Here is a 21,783-nt window from a genome sequence, read left to right on the forward strand (position 1 = left end):
TTTGGGAAACCACTACTAAATTTTGGAGGTGAAATTGGTTTTTTACTTTGGTACTCAATCTTCAGGAACCCCAAACATGTTGATTATATGTTGCAAAAGGATTTCCGGTTTGGGTCTCGTCGTCAACGCCATAAGTAGTATTTCTAATTTTTTTTTTCGTTACAATATTTTGTCGACCATTTTTGTCGGTTCATATATTTTTCTTAATAAAGCAATTAAATTATGTTTCATACAAGAAAAATATTCAAGGAGAGCTGTCTCTCTTTCTCTGCAAGGGTTAGGGTTAGGGTTTCTTTGCTTTCTTCTTTCAACGCAACCATGAGTTCCGTTGATGCCATGACTGCTAGGCTAGAATCCTCGCTTGCTATTGCTGAGGGTAAGAAATAGGTGGATCTCCGGCCTACACAAGGCCAAGGTCTACGACAATCTGAGGTGTTTATGGTGGGGAAGCTACTCACTGCTCGAGATTTTAAGATCCGGTCCTTTATAGGGATGTTCCACAATGCATGGCGGACGAATGGATATCTTCAGGTGGAGGAGGCAGAAGGACATAGGGTGTTGTTCACGCTGTCGGATCCTTCAGATCGAGATCATATTTGGAAGGGCGCTCCATAGGGATACAACCATGCTCCGGTGGCGCTGGCTTGCTATGATGGAGTTACACCGGTGGAACAGGTCCCTCTGACCTTGGCTTCATATTGGGTAACTCTCCAAGGTATTCCTCCTGCTTTCATTTCAGAAAGGGTAATGACTATGATTGGTTACACCCTAGGGGACTTTCAGGAGATAGACAAGATTGGAAAGAAAGCCGGAAAACTTCGCATCCGGGTAGACATCCCGCTGAACAAGCCGCTGCCTTTCAAACGGTGGTACTGGGTGGAGGACGAGGTCGAGTTCTTGTGTAAGTTTAAATATGACAAGTTGTTTGGTCGCTGCTCTACCTGTGGTTTGGTGACTCATGTCGGCCTCCCTTGTTCGGGGCCGGCGTTGGAGGAAGATGAGGATGGGGTAGAGAGGACTGTTTTGGGGGCACACCATGCAGCTGCAACACCGGTGATGGCTGGCGGTTTGCAACTGCACACGGGGACTTCCAGTTCAGGGCCATCTGCTGCAGGTAATTCGGGGTTGCAAGCTAGGGTTTTGACTCGTGGTCATACTCTAGTTTTCAAGACTCCTATTCCAAGTTCAACTTCGGAGCCAGCTTTGAGTTCCTTCTTGCATAGACCTCGACATCAAGTGGTGGTTAGAGAGTTGCAAGAAACTGCCATGACACCAGAAAGGCTTACGACGAAGCGTAGAGGTCACTCTGATGCTGGAGAGAATATATCTCCAAAGAAACTGAAACTTAGCTTGGCTGTGGGCAAGCGTAATCTGACTTTGGAGCCGGAAAGCCTTGGTTTGGTTCCTCTGCTGGAGGAAGGTGGCTCAGGTAGTGGAAAGAGGAAGCGTGGACGCCCTGTGGGTAGTAGGAACAAACTGCCATATGGAGAAAAGAAGAAAGGTGTAGCGCTTGGTGAGGAAACGAAAGAGAAAAAAACCTCCAAGAAGGAGAAAGTGAAGAGGATATCCGATGGTATGAGCTCCAACTCGAAAGGGAAGGATTTAGTTATTTACTAATTTATTTCTGTTGGGTATGAGCCTATGTGAGCAGGGACAAGCTTTTATGAGTCTTCTATGACGTTTCTAGTTTTTAGTTTGTACCACATTTGCGTGATTGGCAAGTTAGGGCTAGTTGAATGATTTCCTTTCCATAGGAGGCGAGGTCTGTTCTATTCTTGTATAGGCTCGCTTAAATGTGAGCGTTCCAGTGATTTTTAAGAGTTTGCTTTGGTTTAGATAGGTAGTTCAGATTTTCCTGCCGGATGGCTTATGTAAACTTTGTAGACTTTAGCCCTTGGCTGTTGATCTAATGCAATCAACTTCTATTCAAAAAAAAAAATTTAAATTATGTTTCATTAGCATAATTAGTTCATATGTTTGTTTTAAATGTGTCGACTACATTTCGTCAGTAAAAGTAGTTCATATATCTTTCTAATTTTTCCCAATTAAAAAGAAAAAAGAAAAAAAAAACAAACAATTTTCCGATGAGGATGTCGTACGTTGGCAGAAGTAAATTTTAGTATTTTTTCTTTTGCTTATAAAATAGATATTTCTGAGCTCAGTATTATTTGATTGAATGACATTAGTGCTTATTTTATAAAATGAAATGTCTTGAGTTCAATTCATGGACTATCTATTGTACCTATTATTAAGAGAAGAGGCTTTGTTAGTCAAAATTGAAATTTTTGACAGATTTAACCTTGAAAAATTAAAATACTTTGAGAATGTTGGAGGTGAAAAATTTCGTAGATGAGTTTGACCCAACAATTAATGCGGACTGGAGCGGGAGCTGACCGGGAACAATCGAGAAGCTTCCCTCAAGCGTTGACCTGGAGTTTGACCGTCAGCTCGAGGAGAAGGGGGGGTACCTGCAGAAAACCCTCTGATGCCTAAGTCAGTACGTTTCTTAATTGTGGAGTAGAAATCGTCGGAATGAGATGCCTTACCTCGATGTCGAGCAACCTATTTATAGGTGTACCTTGGTGTAGGCTGCAAGTAAACTTGCACAGCAAGTCGCAGTGACTTGAGCGGCACTCCGTCATCAAGGCCATATTCATTTCTGTAATAACCGTCACTTATTGGCAGCCATGATTGCCATACTGAATGCCGCATTTATCATCACATTTACGGTCAACATTAATTGTTGCATTTACTGCTGCTATTATTTCTCTTTAATCGCCTTGATTGTAGGGTCGAATTTGTTGACCACCCCCACAATGCCCCCAAATTTTCTCTTTGGACACCCATCCGAAGGGAAAATTTCCTAAAGCTTGAACTTCGAAAATAGGCCACCCGAACTTTTTCTTTGGGCACCCACTTGAAAAGGAAACCAAGATGAGGTCCCTTAAATCCACACCAAACCCTTACTGCACCATTTCAGGGCCCAACTCTGCTTGTAAGGCCAAATCTGGTCTTACTCCCTCGGGCCCGAACAAATTCTCTCTCTCTTTTTTTTTTTTTTTTTGCGGATCGAGTATGACCCGGATCCGATTGGTCCGACCCGGATCGAAATGTCCAGCTTTTTCCTTGCTATCCGGATTCCCTTGCTATCTGGATTCTCCTGCAGTCTGATTTCTCCCCGGATTCTTCTCAATTTGGTCAGAATTCTTCTGGGCTCTCTTCGCATCAATGTTATTGTCATCAAATTCCTATAAATGGAGCCTTAAATTTAGCTTTGAACCAAAACAATTGGGTTTGTTCTGCCATCGGTGCCGTCGCACCCCTCGGCTCGCCTGCACTCGGATCGATTCCAGACGCGCGCCCCCTCACCTCGCTGCCGCGCCGCCACCTCAGCCCCAGCGCTACGCCGCTCGGATCCAGCTCCTCGTTGCCCGACCTCCAGCGCAACCCGGCCATGGCCCCAGCTCCGTTCGACCCATCCTTGGTGTGCAGCAATCCCTCGTCGCCCCAGGCCTTCGCCGGTGACCTTGAGTTTCGACGGCGACTCCCCTGCCGGCCAGCCTCTGACAGGACCCGCCCCGAATTTTACCCTGAAATCCGAGGTGGCCCTGCGGGGCCCACCTTAGAAGAAATCCTACCAAAAATTTGACGGAACTTCCCCTAAAATGGGCTACCCTAAACCTGTAGAAAGCATTTACACTTCTAAATCAAGTCATCCTTATACTTCTGGAGCCACCCTGCTCCCCAACTCAACATCAATCTCCAATTCATAAAACACAAACCTCAACTTGAAAAACATAAATCCCATAGGTAATCAGAGCAATTCTAATAGAAAGGTAAATAAGGACAACCTAACTCAAAGGCAACCGCGGAAGCTATGCTGTTGACTATGCCTCAACTTCGTGTATGCCCGACCTCAACCAATTCGCCTGCAAACTGGGCATTTGAAATCGAAGGGCCCAGGGAAAAGTATATAAAAACGTTAGCGTGAGTGGACAAAATAAACAATTTTTTTAAACCAAAAGGATTTTATACTTTCCCACATTTATTTCCTTAAAACTCTCGATGCATGCAACGATTTAGAAAACAAATCAAGAGAAGCTCCTCTCAAGAAATGGGCTAGTCACAAATAACCACAAATAAGAATTTAAATTCCAATGCTCGAGAAATAGGACCAGCTCCACTGGTTAACGGAAAATGGACTAGCCCGCTAGTCAAAAACAACAATAAAAGGATACGGGGAAGAGAGTTCACCATACGGGAATGGAGCCCCTCAGGCTCTACCTACCCTCGACTGCCATTCGCACATAGATTGTGCGAGGAGGAGAACTAATAACCTCAACTACCATTCGCACATAGATTGTGCGAGGAGGAGAATATCACCTCGACTACCACCCACGTGAGGAGGAGAAAGCTACCTCACTGCCACTTACAAACACAAAGTAAGTGAGGAGGAGACCTATTCACATGACCCGCGTATGGTGAGGAAGATGATCGTCAAAAGCCAGTAAATCTGTATAATTTCCCCACTTATCTCGCAAATAAGAATCCAAGTGTGCAAAGACGTGACCCCGCACGCCAAGATCATTTCAAGTTCAAAATAAATAAGATAAAAATAAGTATAAAGTATTACTTCGTCGAAATCTCATTATAATCTCAAATTGCTTAATATAAATATAAAATATATAGTATAAATTCTGAATCCGCATAAATCAAAGTAATATCGGAAATCAAACAAATCCAAAATCCTTAATTAGACATTCCTGATGCCAAAACCGATAGTCAATAAACAATTGAGAATATCCAACTCCATTGAAACTCATCTTAAATATCTTTCCGGAGCTTAACTCGGTGATTAGGGATATGCTTAATTCCGGAAGTTTTACCTCGGAATAAGAAATTCAACAAATAATATTATAAATCAAAACCAACCTTTGAAACTCATTATTGAAAGCAAATCCATGAAATAATTCGAAATCAATTTCCGAAAATTAATTCATTTCCTTAAAAAGTTACATAAATAAACGCTAGAGCATTATTTTAAGAGAATAAATGCATGCATCGCTATTTAAAACAAAAGTCCACTCACAGTACTATTCCGACAATCACGCATTTGTGTTCCGTCATCGAGCAATAGCTCGGTATGTCTTCCTGTACACAATTATATTCCGTGAATAATTATTCAACAATTTAATACGATTCCTAAAATCAAATCCTTACAATTACATCTCCCATTCTCCTCGGATTCAGCCCAAATTATATCACTAATACCAATTCGTTAATTTAAAGGTTCCAAGGTAGAACCGAGAGACATCCGACGGTCGGATTCTCGTAATTCGATAATCGAAACCCTAAACTTCAAAAATTCATAATTAATTCCAAGCTTCTCCAAAATTCACCAAACTTCACATACAAGCTCTATGATAATTATAGAATTTAACTAGCCAGAAATTGAAATTAAAAAGCTACCATAGCCGCCGCCACCGCCGCCCACAGTGGCGGCGCCGCCGCCACCGCCACCATCTCTGATGGCCACCAAAATTTGGCAGTAGCACCTTCTCAGCACACCCATTAATTCTTTCAACTACAACACATTCCAATTATACCTTTAAACAGTCGAAATCAACCGGTGAAGAAAACCCAGAAATTCAAGAACCCTAGGTTTTCAATTCTGCCTCTACACTTCAAATCTTGATTCGAGGATAGGGGCAAAATGATCTCCGTGGAAAACCCAAGCTTCGACGGCAAGATGGTGACCGGAGGTGGCCGAAGTCGCCAGAAATCGGCAAAAGTACCCAACTGCCACCGTAGCTTCCTCCACTCCAAATCGAGGTTCTCCGGCCAAATCGTCGTGAAATACCTCCACAAACGTGACAAGGGGAAGAAACCGAGTTTGGGGGTGGCCGGATTGTGTCCTGGGTCGGCCGGAGGAGGAAGAAACCGGAGGGGAAAGAAATCGGCCGAGAGGGGAGAAAGAATCGGGGAGAGAGAAAGCGAGAACTTACCCGGTTGGGTAGGTTTCCAAATATAGAAATCTACCAACAGTAAATTTCCATATATATATATAACTTACCATGAATAGTAATTTCTACATTTTCGCTTATAACTTTCGCATACGAGCTCCGATTTTTACGTACCACATATGCACGCGCTCGGTTTAACGTCCTTTACGACTTCCATGAAGAACATTTTCCCAAATTTTGACCCGAACAAAAAGTCAACTTTTAGGGCCACTAAACTACCAAATTAGGGTGAAAAGTAAAAGTAATTGTCATTTACCGTCCAAATGACTAGTAAACGGGTAAGTGACGATACGGGATGTTACAGCCTCCCTCGCTGATCCGTGCCCCTAAGCTCGAACCCGTCCAGGTATGTCCTCTTCTCCTCCTCGTTTTGTCTTCTGTTTCCTCTTTTTTATTTCTTTTCTTTCGTTTCACTTTCTTATCTTATGATTTATATTTATATTTATATATATATATATAATATAAACCACTAACCACCTACAGCTATATATTATATATATATATAATATTTATAAATATATGTATCTATAGGCATATATTACTATTATTTTTCCTTTTTTCTTTTTGTTGACCTTCCTTTCTTCCTCTAGTCCCGTTGACCACGACCTCTCTAGTTCGGGGGATTCACTCTTCTAAGTCCACCGCTAGAAGAATTTCACCGCTATTTGGGGTTTTCACTTGTTCACCTATGCTTTCGCAGGTTCATCCTCTGGTGCCCTCATGGCTCGAAGCAAAACTACCGAATTAACAAAAAGTCAAAGGACTAACGTGGCGTCAACTACTGAACCCATGCCCTGGCAACCAGAAAACCATGTCCTGGAGACGTATGCAGAGGCGTTTTCCGTGCCGCCTGGAGTTAAGATTTCGGCGGTCCCTGTGGATCCGGACATCTACACCGGTAGAAACATCCCCGAAGATGCCCTGATATTAGCCCCCGAGCAGCTGCAGTATATTCGATTTCCTATTCACCCTGTTTTCCAACTTATGTGGGCCGTGCTTGGATTGCACCTGTTTCAGCTTACCCCAAATTCCTATCTTCTGTTGTCGGCCTTCCTGATTATGGGCTAGAAATGGGAAGTTTCACTAGGATTATCCGACTTCCTTTATCTTTATAACTGCTCCAGGGTTGTTAAATTCCGATATTTTAACTTCACCCCCTTCCCGAGGATGAAGACGTTCATGGTAGTTTCCAACAATTGTCATGGGTGGAAATTTAGGGCTCTGATGATTACTGGCGGTTGGCGCTCTCTCGAACTGGACCTCCTTCCCCCGAAGGCTTTCGCGGATGATCTCGGTAAGTGCCTAGGTCTTATTTCCTTTCCACGACATTGTTTATCCGTGCACTAACTTTGACCACTCGCCTTGCAGCTTACAAACCTTCCCAAGCGAAGGCCAAAATTCCTCCGAGCGGCTTAGAGTGGCTGGAGCGTCACCTCATTGGACGCGGATGGTATCCCTCTCAGTTCGTGACTCTCGGAAATCTCCTTGGTATCACATCCAGCCACCCCTCGACCTTGTTCAGTCGTTATCAAAACCGCGTAGGTGGTGCAACGTCAGGACCAGCCTTTGCGTTCTCCATTGCGAAGATGGAAAGCCATTTTTATCGATCTGACCTTAGTGAGCCTTTGTTTGCCGAATACCTTGAGGTTAAGGACACCTTCAAATCAATTGTTCCTTGCTCTGAGATTTCAATAGTGGAGGAAGATGAGGATGGTGTGAATTCAGAGGGATTCAAGGATGACCCTGAGGGCGATGATATTGATGAGGGAAGGTCGCTCCTCGTCGTGAGGGAGCTCCCTCAAATGATTCCTCAACCTCGAAAGAAGCAAAAGGTCGTGGAGTCCTCTGCTAATGACGGCCCATCTCGTGTTCCGCCTACTCAATTAGTTTCGCATTCTTTTCCATGTGGGGGTTCACCTTCCTCGACGTCCCTAAGGGATAGTACCACTGACGTTGCTCCCTCGAGGCCCTTTGCGCCCCCGACAAGCACAGAACTTGGTGCCCAGAGGGCCCCTTCACCTCCGTCGGGTCCGACCTCTTCCATGCAACCGCCTCCTCCCACTGCTCTGGAATTGAGATTTAAGAAGCGTGATAACTTTTTCGTCACGGCCGTAGAGTCCTTAGACTCCAACGGTTTGGAGGCGTCAGCCATTGCCGGTGCCTTGGCGACATCGAATCCAAGATCGGGTAGGCCTCCCAAGAGCGCTATGGAGTTCTATGATGACCTATGTTCCTCTCAGCTTGATGTAAGTACCGTTTTCCTTTGTTTCTGATTTTTATTCACACATTCACATACGCATGTATTGACCCATCTTCCACTCCACTTGTGCAGGTCCTCATGGCGTCTCATCGTTTTTTGTGTAGTCTCGACGCTCTTCATTCCAGGCAGCAACAACGCCTTGAGAAAGCCGACCAAGAGCTAAAATCCAAGGAGAAGGAACTAAACGACCAAATGGAGTCAATGACGCAGCTGAGCCTCATCCTCGAGGACCGAAATCGCAAGGTAGCGATGTTAAAAAATGATTTGGCTTTGGTAACTCGAAGTAAAGACGAGGAGTTCGAAAAGGGGGTCGCCAAAATGAAGAGTGTGTCCGCCAAACATTTCCGACTCGGATGGAACCAGGCCTTGACTAAAGAAGATGATAGATGCTACGTAGGGCCTGACGAATTCGACCGCTTCTATGGGTTTGCCCCCAGGGACTATTCTCCCATTCGTGGTATGCTACCGGGGGATGCTCCTTCGTAGGCGTCGAGCGCTTCCGAGGGGCCCGGTGGCGAAGACAAAGTGTCCTCTCTTCATTGCTCCAAATAGCCGTTGGAGATAGCGGCGTTATTTATTATTATATTTTTTTTTCTACATATGAGTTTCCAAATGTGGCCTTACGTATGTTTTTACCTTCTTGTTGAGCTGATTCTATCCAATAAATTGTCGCAATCTTTCAATAAAATCGTCATAATTCCCTTTATTGCATCTTGCATCCATCGATTGTTTACACTATCCCCCATGATGATATGGTTGATGCAGAATCTCTGTCTTAAATGATGATATCCTTGATTTAGTATCAATATCTGAGAGATATTTACCTGCGTGTTATCCACCTCTCCCCACTTTAAATGTGAATATTGTCTTTTAAATCGCAAATATCCTTCTTTTAACACGGCAATCATCTTTGTGGATCCTCGTTTAAATTCTGAATCTTCAAACCTCCATATTCTGCTTATAAATAGCCATGTATCTGTCCTAATTTGCACATCATCTTTCTCGTACCTTTCTCTCAGAATCCTCCTCTAGTCTCCATGGCTGCACAAAAGAAACATATTCGTATTGTTTTCAACTCTCCCACAGGACGTGGCAAACAGATCCTTGGTTCTGATGAATGTACTCCCGACCGTCAGGCTCCCATTATGATTTCATCTGACAGTTCCTTTGATAGGTTTCTTTCTTTCCCTACTTTACTTCTCTCTTATGTCTTTTATTATGGGTACGGGTAGTCTATTAAGACTTTCTTCTTTTGTCCAGGTCCTACAAACACTCAGGGGGATTCTCATCTGATTTCAACACTCGCCAATTCCTTGAGGATGTGTTGAACTATCCCGACGATGGCCAGGTGAGTGCTCCTCGTGCTCCGAAAGCTCATGCCGGTCCTAGTCGGCCTCGTCGTCAGAGCATGAGTACTGATAGGGGAACAAGTCCTGAATCCCATCGTCTTCGTACTCTGAGAGAGGAATCTTTCGTGCTATAGGATTGGCTCAAGCATGCCCTGTCGGAGGCCCGCAATCTGAAGGCTGAGGTCCATAACCTGTCGCTGGAGCTCAACGCTCGAGGGACCATGCAGAGTGTATGAAAGTAGAGCTCCGCAAATGTTACCGACGAGAAAGGTTTCTGGACGAGGTTAGCGTTCAAAGTCGTGAAGATGGATATCGCGATGCTGTCATCGAATACCGACAACGCATGATACTGAACTTTCCCGGGATAGATGAGTCCCTTTTGCCATACTATGTGGGCTCTGACGGCACTTCCCGAAAATGAAGTTTTCCCTCTAATTTTCATTTGCTTCAGCATTATGTTCATGTAATAAAGGTCATGTGGGAAGTGACTGTTTTTAGCTACTTTCGATGTCATTTTCAATTTTCAGCCTTGAGTGTTCCTTGATGATGATTAAATAAAAACATTTTATTTACTATAACAATGCTATAGCCGGACCTTCTTATTCACTCAAAATCGTGCGACGTAGGGCCTCATTCTCGTGACGTCCTGTCGACGTTGGCATACACGCGATGATTTCTTCCCTCTTGGTTCTATCCTTGGTATTGGTGACAAATGCCTTTAGTGCCAATCCCTATGCCAGTGTCTACTTCGGCGAGGGTGCCTCGATATGGGCATCTATTTTTACTAAGGTGCGTCCATGTCGGCGCCTATTTTTACTAAGGTGCGTCCATGTCGGTGTTCAATTCGACGCGGGTGCCTCGATATGGACATTTACTTCGATGAAGGTACTTAGACGTCGGCTCCTATTTTTACTAAGGTGCGTCGACGTCGGTGTTCAATTCGACGTGAGTGCCGCGAAATCGGAGTCTATTTCGGCGAGGGCGCCTCGAAATCGGAGTCTATTTCGGCTAGGTCGCCTCAAAATCAGAGTCTATTTCGACGAGGTCGCCTCGAAATCGGGGTCTATTTCGACGAGGTCACCTCGAAATCGGGGTCTATTTCGGCGAGGTCACCTCGAAATCGGGGTCTACTTCAACGAGGTCGCCTAGAAATCGGGGTCTACTTCGACGTGGTCGCCTCGAAATCGGGGTCTACTTCGACGAGGTCGCCTCGAAATCGGGGTCTACTTCGACGAGGTCGCCTCGAAATCGGGGTCTACTTCAACAAGGCCGCCTCAAAATCGGGGTCTACTTCGACGAGGTCACCTCGAAATCGGAGTCTACTTCGACGAGGTCTCCTCGAAATCGAGGTCTATTTCGACGAGGTCGCCTAAAAATCAAGGTCTATTTCGACGAGGTCGCCTAAAAATCGAGGTCTATTTCGACGAGGTCGCCTCGAAATCGAAGTCTATTTCGACGAGGTCGCCTCGAAATCGGAGTCTACTTCGACGAGGTCGCCTCGAAATCGGAGTCTACTTTGACGAGGTCGCCTAGAAATCGGGGTCTACTTCGACGAGGTCGCCTCGAAATCGGGTTTATTTCAACGAGGTCGCCTCGAAATCGGGGTCTATTTCGGCGAGGACGGCTCAAAATCGGGTCTATTTTGGCGAGGTCGACTCGAAATCGGGGTCTACTTCGCCGAGGTAGCCTCGAAATTGGGGTCTACTTTGACGAGGTCGCCTCGAAATCGGGGTCTACTTCAACTAGGTCGCCTCGAAATCGAAGTCTATTTCGACGAGGGCACCTCGAAATCTTCTCAGCATCGACATCGTAACGTCAGACTACGTAACAACGTCGGCCCTCGCAACGACCGTCATGGCTTTGATACATACTTCGTATTCCATTCTCCTATTTTCCCCTGTTTTTCTTAGCTGTGCGCGTAGACGCTCAGAAAGTAAAACAAAACAAACGTAAAATATTTGAGACAGGGAGCCGAGCAAAACAATAAAAGAATCGAAACAGAACCAGAATGGAGGATTTATCTGTCTCGCATTGCGTCTTAACAAAATCTGGGGGTGGGATTACCCTCGCTCCCCATATAGAACCGATAGCGCAACCGCCATAGCCTGCATAGTCAAAATTCGTCACGCCATCCCACCCTCACTTGCAGCGAGGGTGTGGTCCATCATCCCACCCCCGCTCGAGGTGAGGAGTGAGGCATGCCATCCCACCCCCGCCCGAAGCGAGGGTGTAGTCCCCCGCCCACGGCGAGGAGTGAGGCATGCCATCCCACCCCCGCGCGCAGCGTGGGTGTGGTCCATCATCCCACCCCCGCCCACAGCGAGGAGTGAGGCACGCCATCCCACTCCCGCGCGCAGCGAGGGTGTGGTCCATCATCCCACCCCCGCCCATGGCAAGGGGTGAGGCACGGGGAGCACACAAGTGGAAACAAACAACATCGCATTATCCCGGCCAATGGCCACAAAACGTAGTTTGAATACAACAGGACAAAAAATCGCGAACAACATGTGGAATACAACAAAATAAAGGAAGGAAACGACGTTACCCGTGTCACCACCCCATCCGCGGCACCTCTTAACTGTAATATTTTTTCAAATAGATAGCATTCCACGGGCAGGGTAGTGAACGTCCAGTGCCTATATTCTGGATTTGGTATGCCCCCTTGCTGTAGACTTCTTTTATCTCGTAAGGCCCTTCCCAAACAGGTTTGACACCTTTGTTGAAATATCTTGCCACTTGATTCTGATAATTGGCAAGGTGAATGGTTGCGACTTCTCGCCTTTCATCAAGGAGATCCAGGTGCCTTGCTATTTGCTCCTCGTTATCTCCCCTCTCAACAGTAAGAGTTCTGACTGTAGGGAGAATGATTTTAGTAGGGATGACAGCCTCCATACCATAAGTCAAGGTAAACGGAGTTTCATCGGTTGGTTTTCGACGTGTGGTGCGATAAGCCCAAAGAACATGTTGCAACTCCTCACCCCATTTGCCTCGTTTATGCTCCAATCGCCGCTTGACTCAGTCGAAAATAGTACGATTCGTTATTTCGGCTTGGCCGTTACCCTGTGGGTAACTCCGCGAAGAAAAACGCAATGTAATCCCATGTCGGTTACAGAAAGCTCTAAACTTTTGGTTATTGAATTGTGTTCCGTTGTTGCATATAATAAACCGCGGGATACCGAATCGCCATATAATGTTTCGCCATGTGAATGTTGCCACAGTTTCTCTCGTAATCGTGGCATATGAATCTGCTTTGACCCATTTCGTGTGGTAGTCAGTTGCAAGTAGCGCGTACTTGAGTCCTCCTAGTGCCGTTGGTAAGGGGCCGACTATATCCATGCCCCATCTGGCGAAAGGCCATGGGCCAGCTAATGTATGAAGTTTTTCGGCAGGCGAATGGCTTACTGGCGCGTGTCGTTGGCATTGCTTACATTTCTTGGCATATTGTTCGGCCTCCTCCTGCGAGAGATATGGCCAATAGTATCCTTGAGAGAGTATCTTATGAGCAAAGGGTCCTGCCGCCGAGGTGTGCCCCGCATGACCCTTCGTGAATTTCTTCAAGGACGAGTTTTGCCTGAGAAGGTCCCAGGCATCGAAGGTGGGGTCCGGAAAATGAGCGCTTAAAGAGTTCGTCCTCGACAACTAGGTACCACACAGCCTTCATCTTGAGCTTTCTGGCCTCAATTGGATCGTCTGGTTGTATGCCAAATTCAAGGTAATTCACAATTTGACCTCTCCAGTCGTTCGGAATTGAGTCTACCGCCATGACCTGTCGTCGCGGCTTGTTACCTTCAATGCTTGGTCCTTCGAGCACCTCGATCTTAATGATGTTGACGACCTCCGTGCAACCTAAAGCGGCTTTAGCCAACTCATCTGCACGGGAGTTCTTCTCACGAGGTACTTTGACCAATGAAAGTTGCTCGAACCCGCGCATCAAATCTCGAACCAAGTCTCGATATCTGGACATACGTTCGTCCTTGGCGGCGTAGTCATCATTAGTCAAGCTGACAACTAGTTGTGAGTCGGAATATACCTACAAGCGTCAGATTTGTAGCTTCTTTGCCAGGGTTAAGCCCGTTACCAAAGCTTCATATTCAACCACGTTGTTTGATGCCGGAAAATCGAGATGAACCGCGCACTCGATCTGGACATCTTCGGAACTTTGAAGTAAAATGCCTGCCCCTGCTCCTGAGAAATTGGATGCACCGTCGACGTGCATCTCCCAAAATGGGTCCTGCCATGTGACCTGGGGGATCGATGCTGGGAAGTGGCCTTCGACCAAGAAATCTGCTAACGCCTGACCCTTGAGCGCCGACCTCAGCTTATATGTAATGTTGAATTTACTTAGCTCGATTGTCCATTTGGCCATTCTTCCGGATGTGTCTGGTTTTGACAGGATGGCACGAATCGGCAAATTGGTGTATACTGTGATGCTATGCCCCTCGAAGTATTGTCGCAACCTCCTTTTTGCCTTAACCAGGGCGAGGATTACTTTTTCGGACGGGGAGTACCTTGTTTCGGCATCCAGGAGGCTGCGGCTCGTATAAGCTATGGGTTCCTGCCGATATCCCTCTTCCCTGAACAAATCGGCGCTGGTTGCCACATCTGATATTGCCAAGTAGATGCAGAGGGTCTCACCATCGCGGGGCACAGAGAGAAACTATCTGCCAGATAGGTATTTTTTCAATTTAGCCAACGCTTCTGACTGCTCTGGTCCCTAAAAATTGGCTTACTTATTTTTTAATGCATGGAAGAATGGTTTACATCGGTCAGTTAGCCGAGAAATAAAGCGACTTAACGCAGCGATACGACCGGTTAACACTTGTATATCTTCTTTCGTCTCTGGGTCGTGCATTTGCACGATGGCTTCGACCTTCTCCGGGTTCTGCTCAATCCCCCTTTTACTCACAAGATGTCCCAAAAACTGTCCTGATGACACCCCAAATGCGCTCTTGGTCGGATTGAGCCTCATGCCATACTGCCTTAGTATTTCGAATGCTTCCCGTAAATGCTCTATGTGATTGTTCTGATGCTTGCTTTTAACCACCATGTTATCGATGTAAACTTCCATGGTCTTCCCAAGTAAATCTTTGAACATTCGGTTGACGAGCCTCTGATAGGTCGCACCGGCGTTGGTGAGGCCAAACGGCATAACTGTATAGCAATATAGACGTCGTTCTGAAATGAACGCTGTTTTCTCTTGATCTTCTGGGGTCATAGGTATCTGGTTATAACTGGAATACGAGTCCAAGAAAGATAAATGCTCACACCTGGCAGTGGCGTTCACGAGTTGGTCAATCTTGGGGAGCGGATAACAATCTTTAGGACATGCCTTATTTAGATTCGAATAAGCCACACACACTCGCCATTTTCCATTCTTCTTTCTTACTACCACCACGTTCGAGATCCAAGTTGGGCACCAAACATCACATATAAAGCCTACCTCAAGGAGGCGGTCAATCTCGTCGCTGATAATCTTATTCCTCTCGGGGGCAAAACGTCGTTGACGCTGCCTGTAAGGCTTGAAGCTTGGGTCTATATTTAACTTGTGACATGCGACACCTGGGTCGATTCCAGGCATATCTTTGTGTGACCATGCGAACACGTCCTGATTTTCGCTCAGGAATTGCAATAAATGAGCTCGTTCCTCTTCAGTTTGGAGGGTGCCTACCAGTACCTTCCTCTCGCCAGAAGCGTCGAGGGCTTCCTCCAGAAGTGGCTCAGTGGTCGCTGGTTCGGGTTCAAGCTCCTCATCTTCTGGCAGGTCCTCCGTTAATTGCTATGCCGATGGATCCTCCGCACCCTTATTTGGCGGCGGAGAGCGCTTGATTTCCATGGCATACAACTTCTTGGAGAGCAGTTGATCGCCTCGAACCAATATCACCTGCTGGCTGTCATCTGAAATAAACTTGAGTACCTGACACCTAGTTGAAGCCTCAGCTCCCATCCTATGGAGCCAATCCCGGCCTAGGATGGCATTGTAGGCCGATGGCCTCTTGACAATGACGAAATCGACCTCCACAGTTTTCCCTCCCGTCGTCACCGGTAATGAAATCTCGCCCACATGCCATATTTCGGAACCTTCAAAGGCCGTCAACGGGGCTCTGTTGGGATGGATGAGTGTCTTGTCTAATCCGAGCTGCTCAAATGCTTCCCAGAATATGACATCGGCACTGCTCCCAGCGTCGACCATTATCCCCCATACGAGGGCGTCCGCGATTTGGGTGGATACCACCAAGGCATCCTGGTGGGGAAATTGGATGCCAATGGTATCTGCCGCGGAGAAACTAATTACCGATGTGGGGGCCGAGCTCTGCCCCGCCAAGGGGCTATCCATGATCTGGCATACTCGACGAATCTTTTCTGCTTGGCGGGTTTCCGACCTCAAGTGCACTTCCTCCTCTACAGCGGTATAAGGGGCTCCATGTATGGCCAATATTTCTCTGATGATCGGTTTCGTGCCTTTTATTGGGATTCTGCTTTCAACCTTGTCTGCTGCCCTACCTCCATCGGCATGGCCGTTGGACTGGTATTCGCGTAACTTTCCTACCTTCATCAATTCTGAGATGGCTGGCCGCAGTGCTTCGCACTTGGACAACCCGTGCCCGAACGCTTAGTGGAGAGGGCAATATTTGGTCCGTTTGAATGCGTCTCTCGACTCTGGTTGAGGTGAGGGTTTCGTGAATAGCCCTTCATGTTGGTGTCTCCTGAATATGGCCGTAGGGCTTAAGGTGAACCATTCCTTCGGTGAGCGAGTTCGAGGCTTTGCCTCGTAGTGGTGTCGGTTGTCATTCCTTACGCCGGGGTGGTTGCCTCGATTTTTCCTTCTTTCGTCACTGGAGGCAACGACACTGGTGTAACGAGCCTCGCGTGCCTCTTTGGCTCTTTCAATTCTGATCTATCCCTTAACCCTTGTGATAATGTCTTCCATGTCTTTTGGCGGGTCCCGCAATAAACTGTAGTATAATGGCGTCCCCTAAAACAACCCCTCTCGGAAGGCGATCGCGGCAAATTGGGGATCACAGTTAACATGGTGCATTTCGGCTTTAAACCTTTCGAAAAATTTCCCTACTTTTTCTCCCGGCTTCTGCTTTGTACTAAACAGAGTCGCCATATCCTTCTTTTGCTTGCGATTGCAGAAGTATTGTGCAATGAAAGAGCGGCTCAAAGTGTCGAAATCTGGTATAGAATTTGGCTTGAGGTCTTGAAACCATGCCGACGCCGGCCCCGTGAGACTGGAAGGGAAGATCTTGCACATTAGTTTCTCGTCAGTTGTCTCGATAGACATATGTTGCTTGTACCCCTTGATATGGTCTACCGGATCGGTCGTTCCATCGTATTTGTGGAACAACGGCGTGGTAAATCGGCGAGGTTTTGCCGCGTTTAAAATGTCGTCTGTAAACGGCGACTTACCCACGTCTCTTGCTATTTCCGCCGCCAGCTCTCGAGGGCCGGCACGTTTGCATGCATCAATCATTTTCTCCATCTTCTGGTGCCACAATTCATTGCGTGCCCTTTTGGATTGGCCTATTCTGGCTCCGTTCTGCCCCCCATTTTCCGTGCCTCCCACCCCCTCGACGAGGGGTCCACCAGAGATTCCTCCCATAACGCGGCTGGCGCCTGCGTTCGCTATTCCATTGTTAGTTTGATGGAGATCGCCGACGGAGTCGTCGTCTGACGAATCACTGTCAAGTTGTAGGAACCTTTCAAGTTTTCGTCATCGATGAGTCTCGCGGTCCTGCTTTTCCCTCCGCAATTGCTCGAGTTCCTGCCTTAGCCTTTGCATTTCATCAGCCGGAGGCAAGTTCAGGTCGCCGATGGGGCTCGGGATGGACCCGTTCGGAGGCTGGTGGGGAGGAATTTCGTCACTACCAGTCCTCAGTAACAGAAATGGAATCCCGTCAGGGGTAGCTCCCGCCATCACTTTTTAGGGAAAAGTGCTTCCCACAGACGGCCCCACTTGTTGGAGGTGAAAAATTCCGTAGAGGAGTTTGACCCAACAATTAATGCGGACTGGAGCGGGAGCTGACCGGGAACAATCTAGAAGCTTCCCTCAAGCGTTGACCTAGAGTTTGACCGTCAGCTCGTGGAGAAGGGGGGCGTACCTGCAGAAAACCCTCTGATGCCTAAGTCAGTACGTTTCTTAATTGTGGAGTAGAAATCATCGGAATGAGATGCCTTACCTCTATGTCGAGCAACCTATTTATAGGTGTACCTTGGTGTGGGCTGCAAGTAAACTTGCACAGCAAGTCGCAGTGACTTGAGCGACACTCTGTCATCAAGGCCATATTCATTTCTGTAATAACCGTCACTACTTATTGGCGGCCATGATTGCCATACTGAATGCCGCATTTATCGTCACATTTACGGTCAACATTAATTGTTGCATTTACTGCTGCTATTATTTCTCTTTAATCGCCTTGATTGTAGGGTCGAATTTGTTGACCACCCCCACAGAGAATAAATTGAACCACAAGGATAAATATGACAATTATAAAGTAGATTTTTATTAAGAAAATTAAAAATAAATTATCTCACAATCCCCACTTTTCTCTCCCACCATTCTCTCTGCAATAATTTTTTTTTTCTTAAATAAATAACTATTACACATGCAGAACATGTATGAAGAATGTTAGTTTGTAATATTACAAGTGTTTATTGATATTTCTTACTAAAAAAAAAAATTACTTGCAGAACCCAAACCACAATGTGATTTGTTTTATTGAAATTCTTACGTTACAATGGATACACGTCTTTGAAAATCCACGAAGTTTTAAAATTGCCAAATTTCTCCAAAATACTTGAGATATCCCAAGAAATTTGAATGCTTCACGCCTTCACCCAAAGCATTTTTTGATATCGATTATCGTTCCATAGGTTGTTGTTGGTACTTGGAGTAAGTCAAGGTTTTAAATATCTGCAAAATTTCCGATATCTCCCCCGATATCTCCTTTTTTTTATGGACCGATATATCTAGGGGGGTAAATATCTTATCTTTTATCGTTTCTCCGAAATTTCTCCAACATCGTCAAATATCCCCGATATATTAGATATTTGCGATATATCTCCGATAAAGTGAAGAAATATCTATTAAATTTGAGGTAAAAAAAAACTCAGTAATTCTCTAAATGAAAATCTGTGTGAAGAGAGATCTCTTAAAAGCAAATCTGAGTGAGGAGAAATCCCCTCAAGGTGAATCTAGGTGAGTAGAAAATCCCCTCAAGGCGAATCTAGGTGAGGAAAAAAATCTCCTCAAGGCGAATCTGGGTGAAGAGAAATACCCTCAAGGCGATTTTGGGTGAGAAGTAATTCTCTAAAATTCTAAATGCAAATCTGTGTGAGGAGAGATTTGGTACTATGTAGTCTGTGACTATGTTTGTAACTCTGTATGTAATCTGTGACTATGTTTGTAACTCTGTAGTTGAATAATAGAAAGAAGATAAAGCCATAAAGGTTCAATTATTCAAATGAGGCCAAATGACATTGCAGAAAGAAGTCAAGGAACCATATATGGATGACATGATGAGAAGAGAGTGCAGAGTACGGAGCATTAAATTTTGGCTATGCATCTTGAAAAAGTGAGGAATAACGAAGCTACTGTGTAGTCTGTGAGTGTATAGTCTGTACTTGAATAGCATAAAGAAGCTAAAAGTTAAAATGCTAAAGTAACTATCAAATGGAATAGGTGAATAACATGCAGATTGTATGCTTTAGAGATTAAAGGAATCATTTGGGTCAACCATAGCAAGAAAAATAAGAGAAACCAGAAAAACAAGTTTGTGGTATATGTATACATTAAAACACACACACACACACACACACAATTTCTTTTATAGAAAATGTTGATCTACTATAGCAGTAACTCATTATAATAGCTTTACAGATGATTGGTGGGCACAATGTGGGTATTCTTCACCAAACATGTAGGAAATTGCAATGCGTATTTTGGCACAAACGGCTTCTTCTTCTGCGTGTGAGAGAAATTGGAGTACATTTGCTATTATTCATACCAAGAAAATGAACCGTTTGGCATATCAGAAGTTGGAAAAGATTGTATACTACTACTACAACATGAAGTTGCGGCTGCGAGATAAACAGGCAAAGAATATATAATGTGGTCAATGAGAACAACTATATATATCTACTTCATGTTGCAAGCGAGCCGCTTGATAATGGCATTGATCCACTTCATGATTGGATTATGCATGCACACCTTGATGATGAAGTTAGAAGCCTCTTCCACAAGTTGTAGAAACTACAACTAATGTTGGAATCAACATAGAGAGAGTCTTATATGAAGAAATTGTTAAAAATCTAGAAGATAATTTAGACAGTGATGATGCGTGGGGTGGTACAACAACTCCAGATAGTTCTGATGATGGTGGACAGGGTGGAAGCAGAACAGGTGGTAGAGGTGAAATATATGAATATGGACAATCTTCTGTGGATGGAGGATTTCAATTTACCTGTGAATGTAATTTTGATCATACCACCCAAGATGAAGACCACTGAGTGAGAACAGCTGATCATGGTGCTTAAGAGAAGACCCGATATGGGAGGAGGATTAGAGTTCCAACTAATGATCAAAGTACCTCATCTGATGTTTCTTCAATTGCCTTAAGTTTTGACTCTATCAGTTTAGGCACAGAGTGCAGTTGGATCTCAAATAAATCTTAGGAAGGCAACAATCAATTTGGTTATGATGCTTATGGATATAATCAATATGGAGAAGTATATGATCAGTCATCCAGTTGGGTTCATCCTTATTATCCCCTTATAGGGGAAACAGTCGGTAGCTCTAAAGAGATTTATAACTATCATGTTCATCACTACAATTCACACCATATAGGTCATATGCCTTGGTCTGATTATTGCATTTTCATAGACCAGCAAACGGCTTTTCAACCGCCTAGAGTCTCTTTTTGGATGTAGATGAAGTTGACATTCATATGTATTTATATGTAGTTCTAAATTTCTAATAAATTGATTTTTTCAAAAACGATATTTTGTTACCTTGTATCCCCGATATCTCCATTTTTCAAAGTACCGATACATATGATGATATCGATATTTAAAACCTTGGGAGTAACCAACTTAGATAAAATAAAATTTGGAGGCTAGCTCTCAATGGTTGGAGCCCTTCTGCAGATTGCACCACCCAGGGGCTAGCCTTAATATATCTATAAAGCAAAGCTCTCAGATTTAGCCAAAATATGAATTACCTAAAATACCTATTATAATAATAAAAAAAATCTGAAATGATTATTATGGTAAAATAAAGAAGAAGAAATACATAAATATAAAAAAAAATTGAAGAAGTGGGTGACAAGAAAACTTCCTCTTTCTTCTTCCTTCCGTTATTATTAACATGTGCATTGCACGAGTATGAGACAAGTAAAATGAAACCGAAGCAATTGCTTTGATTATAGAAACAAATTAGACTACAAAATCAAGCACTGAGTAACGCTTCTTGGGGTGAGGGATCAATGATAAGAAATAGGGAAAATGATCATTTACCCAATTTCAGCTTACCCACTTGCTCAACCAACTGTTTTTTAACCCCATTTACCCAAAACACTCTAAGGGATTATTTCCGTAATACCCAATTAATTCTTTTTTATTATTTTTCGGGACTTTTTTCCCCTTTCCTTCTTTTTCACTTAGAGGGAGAAGTCATCCTCCACCTTGCCGGCCTCCGATGATCAATGGCCGGGCGCAGACTCAGGTGACCGGAATTCTGGGACCGGTCACCGGAATCAAGAATCCGGCTACCGGACTGGTGTCTGGATTCCGGTGTCTGAATTTATTGCCCCCTAATAATACCTAGTAACCATATTTTTGCCCCCCAGTAATCATATTATTGCCTCCCAAATTCATATTATTTCCGTCCAGTGAATTGTATAAACTCCCAAAACCAAAATGAATACACTACAGGGCACAATTGATCATATTATTGCCCCTAGTAATCATATTATTGCCCCCAATACACATATTATTGCCTCATAATAATCATATTATTGCTCTCATATTATTGCCGTCATGAACCATTTCGAAAACAAAGCAAGCCACTGAACCATTTCGAAAACAAGCCAAGCGTGCAGAGACAAATTCACCTCATCCTTCCCCTACCTAGCGTGCGGCTTCAGCAGAGCCA

General features: G+C 44.8%; 1 protein-coding gene across 1 annotated transcript; it reads right to left on the minus strand.

Moving 5' to 3' along the window:
• Positions 1-15,408: 15,408 nt before the first annotated feature.
• On the minus strand, positions 15,409-16,185 carry LOC112177507. The gene has a single exon (XM_024315801.1). It carries the CDS (start codon positions 16,183-16,185, stop codon positions 15,409-15,411), a length of 777 nt encoding a protein of 258 aa, XP_024171569.1.
• Positions 16,186-21,783: the final 5,598 nt, after the last annotated feature.

This window comes from Rosa chinensis, chromosome 7 (genome assembly GCF_002994745.2).
Source record: "Rosa chinensis cultivar Old Blush chromosome 7, RchiOBHm-V2, whole genome shotgun sequence".
Taxonomy (NCBI): Eukaryota; Viridiplantae; Streptophyta; class Magnoliopsida; order Rosales; family Rosaceae; genus Rosa; species Rosa chinensis.

Bases quoted from the DNA above. Each gene is read 5' to 3' on its own strand.
- LOC112177507 (XM_024315801.1), bottom strand. From the start codon at position 16,185: ATGAAGGTAGGAAAGTTACGCGAATACCAGTCCAACGGCCATGCCGAT.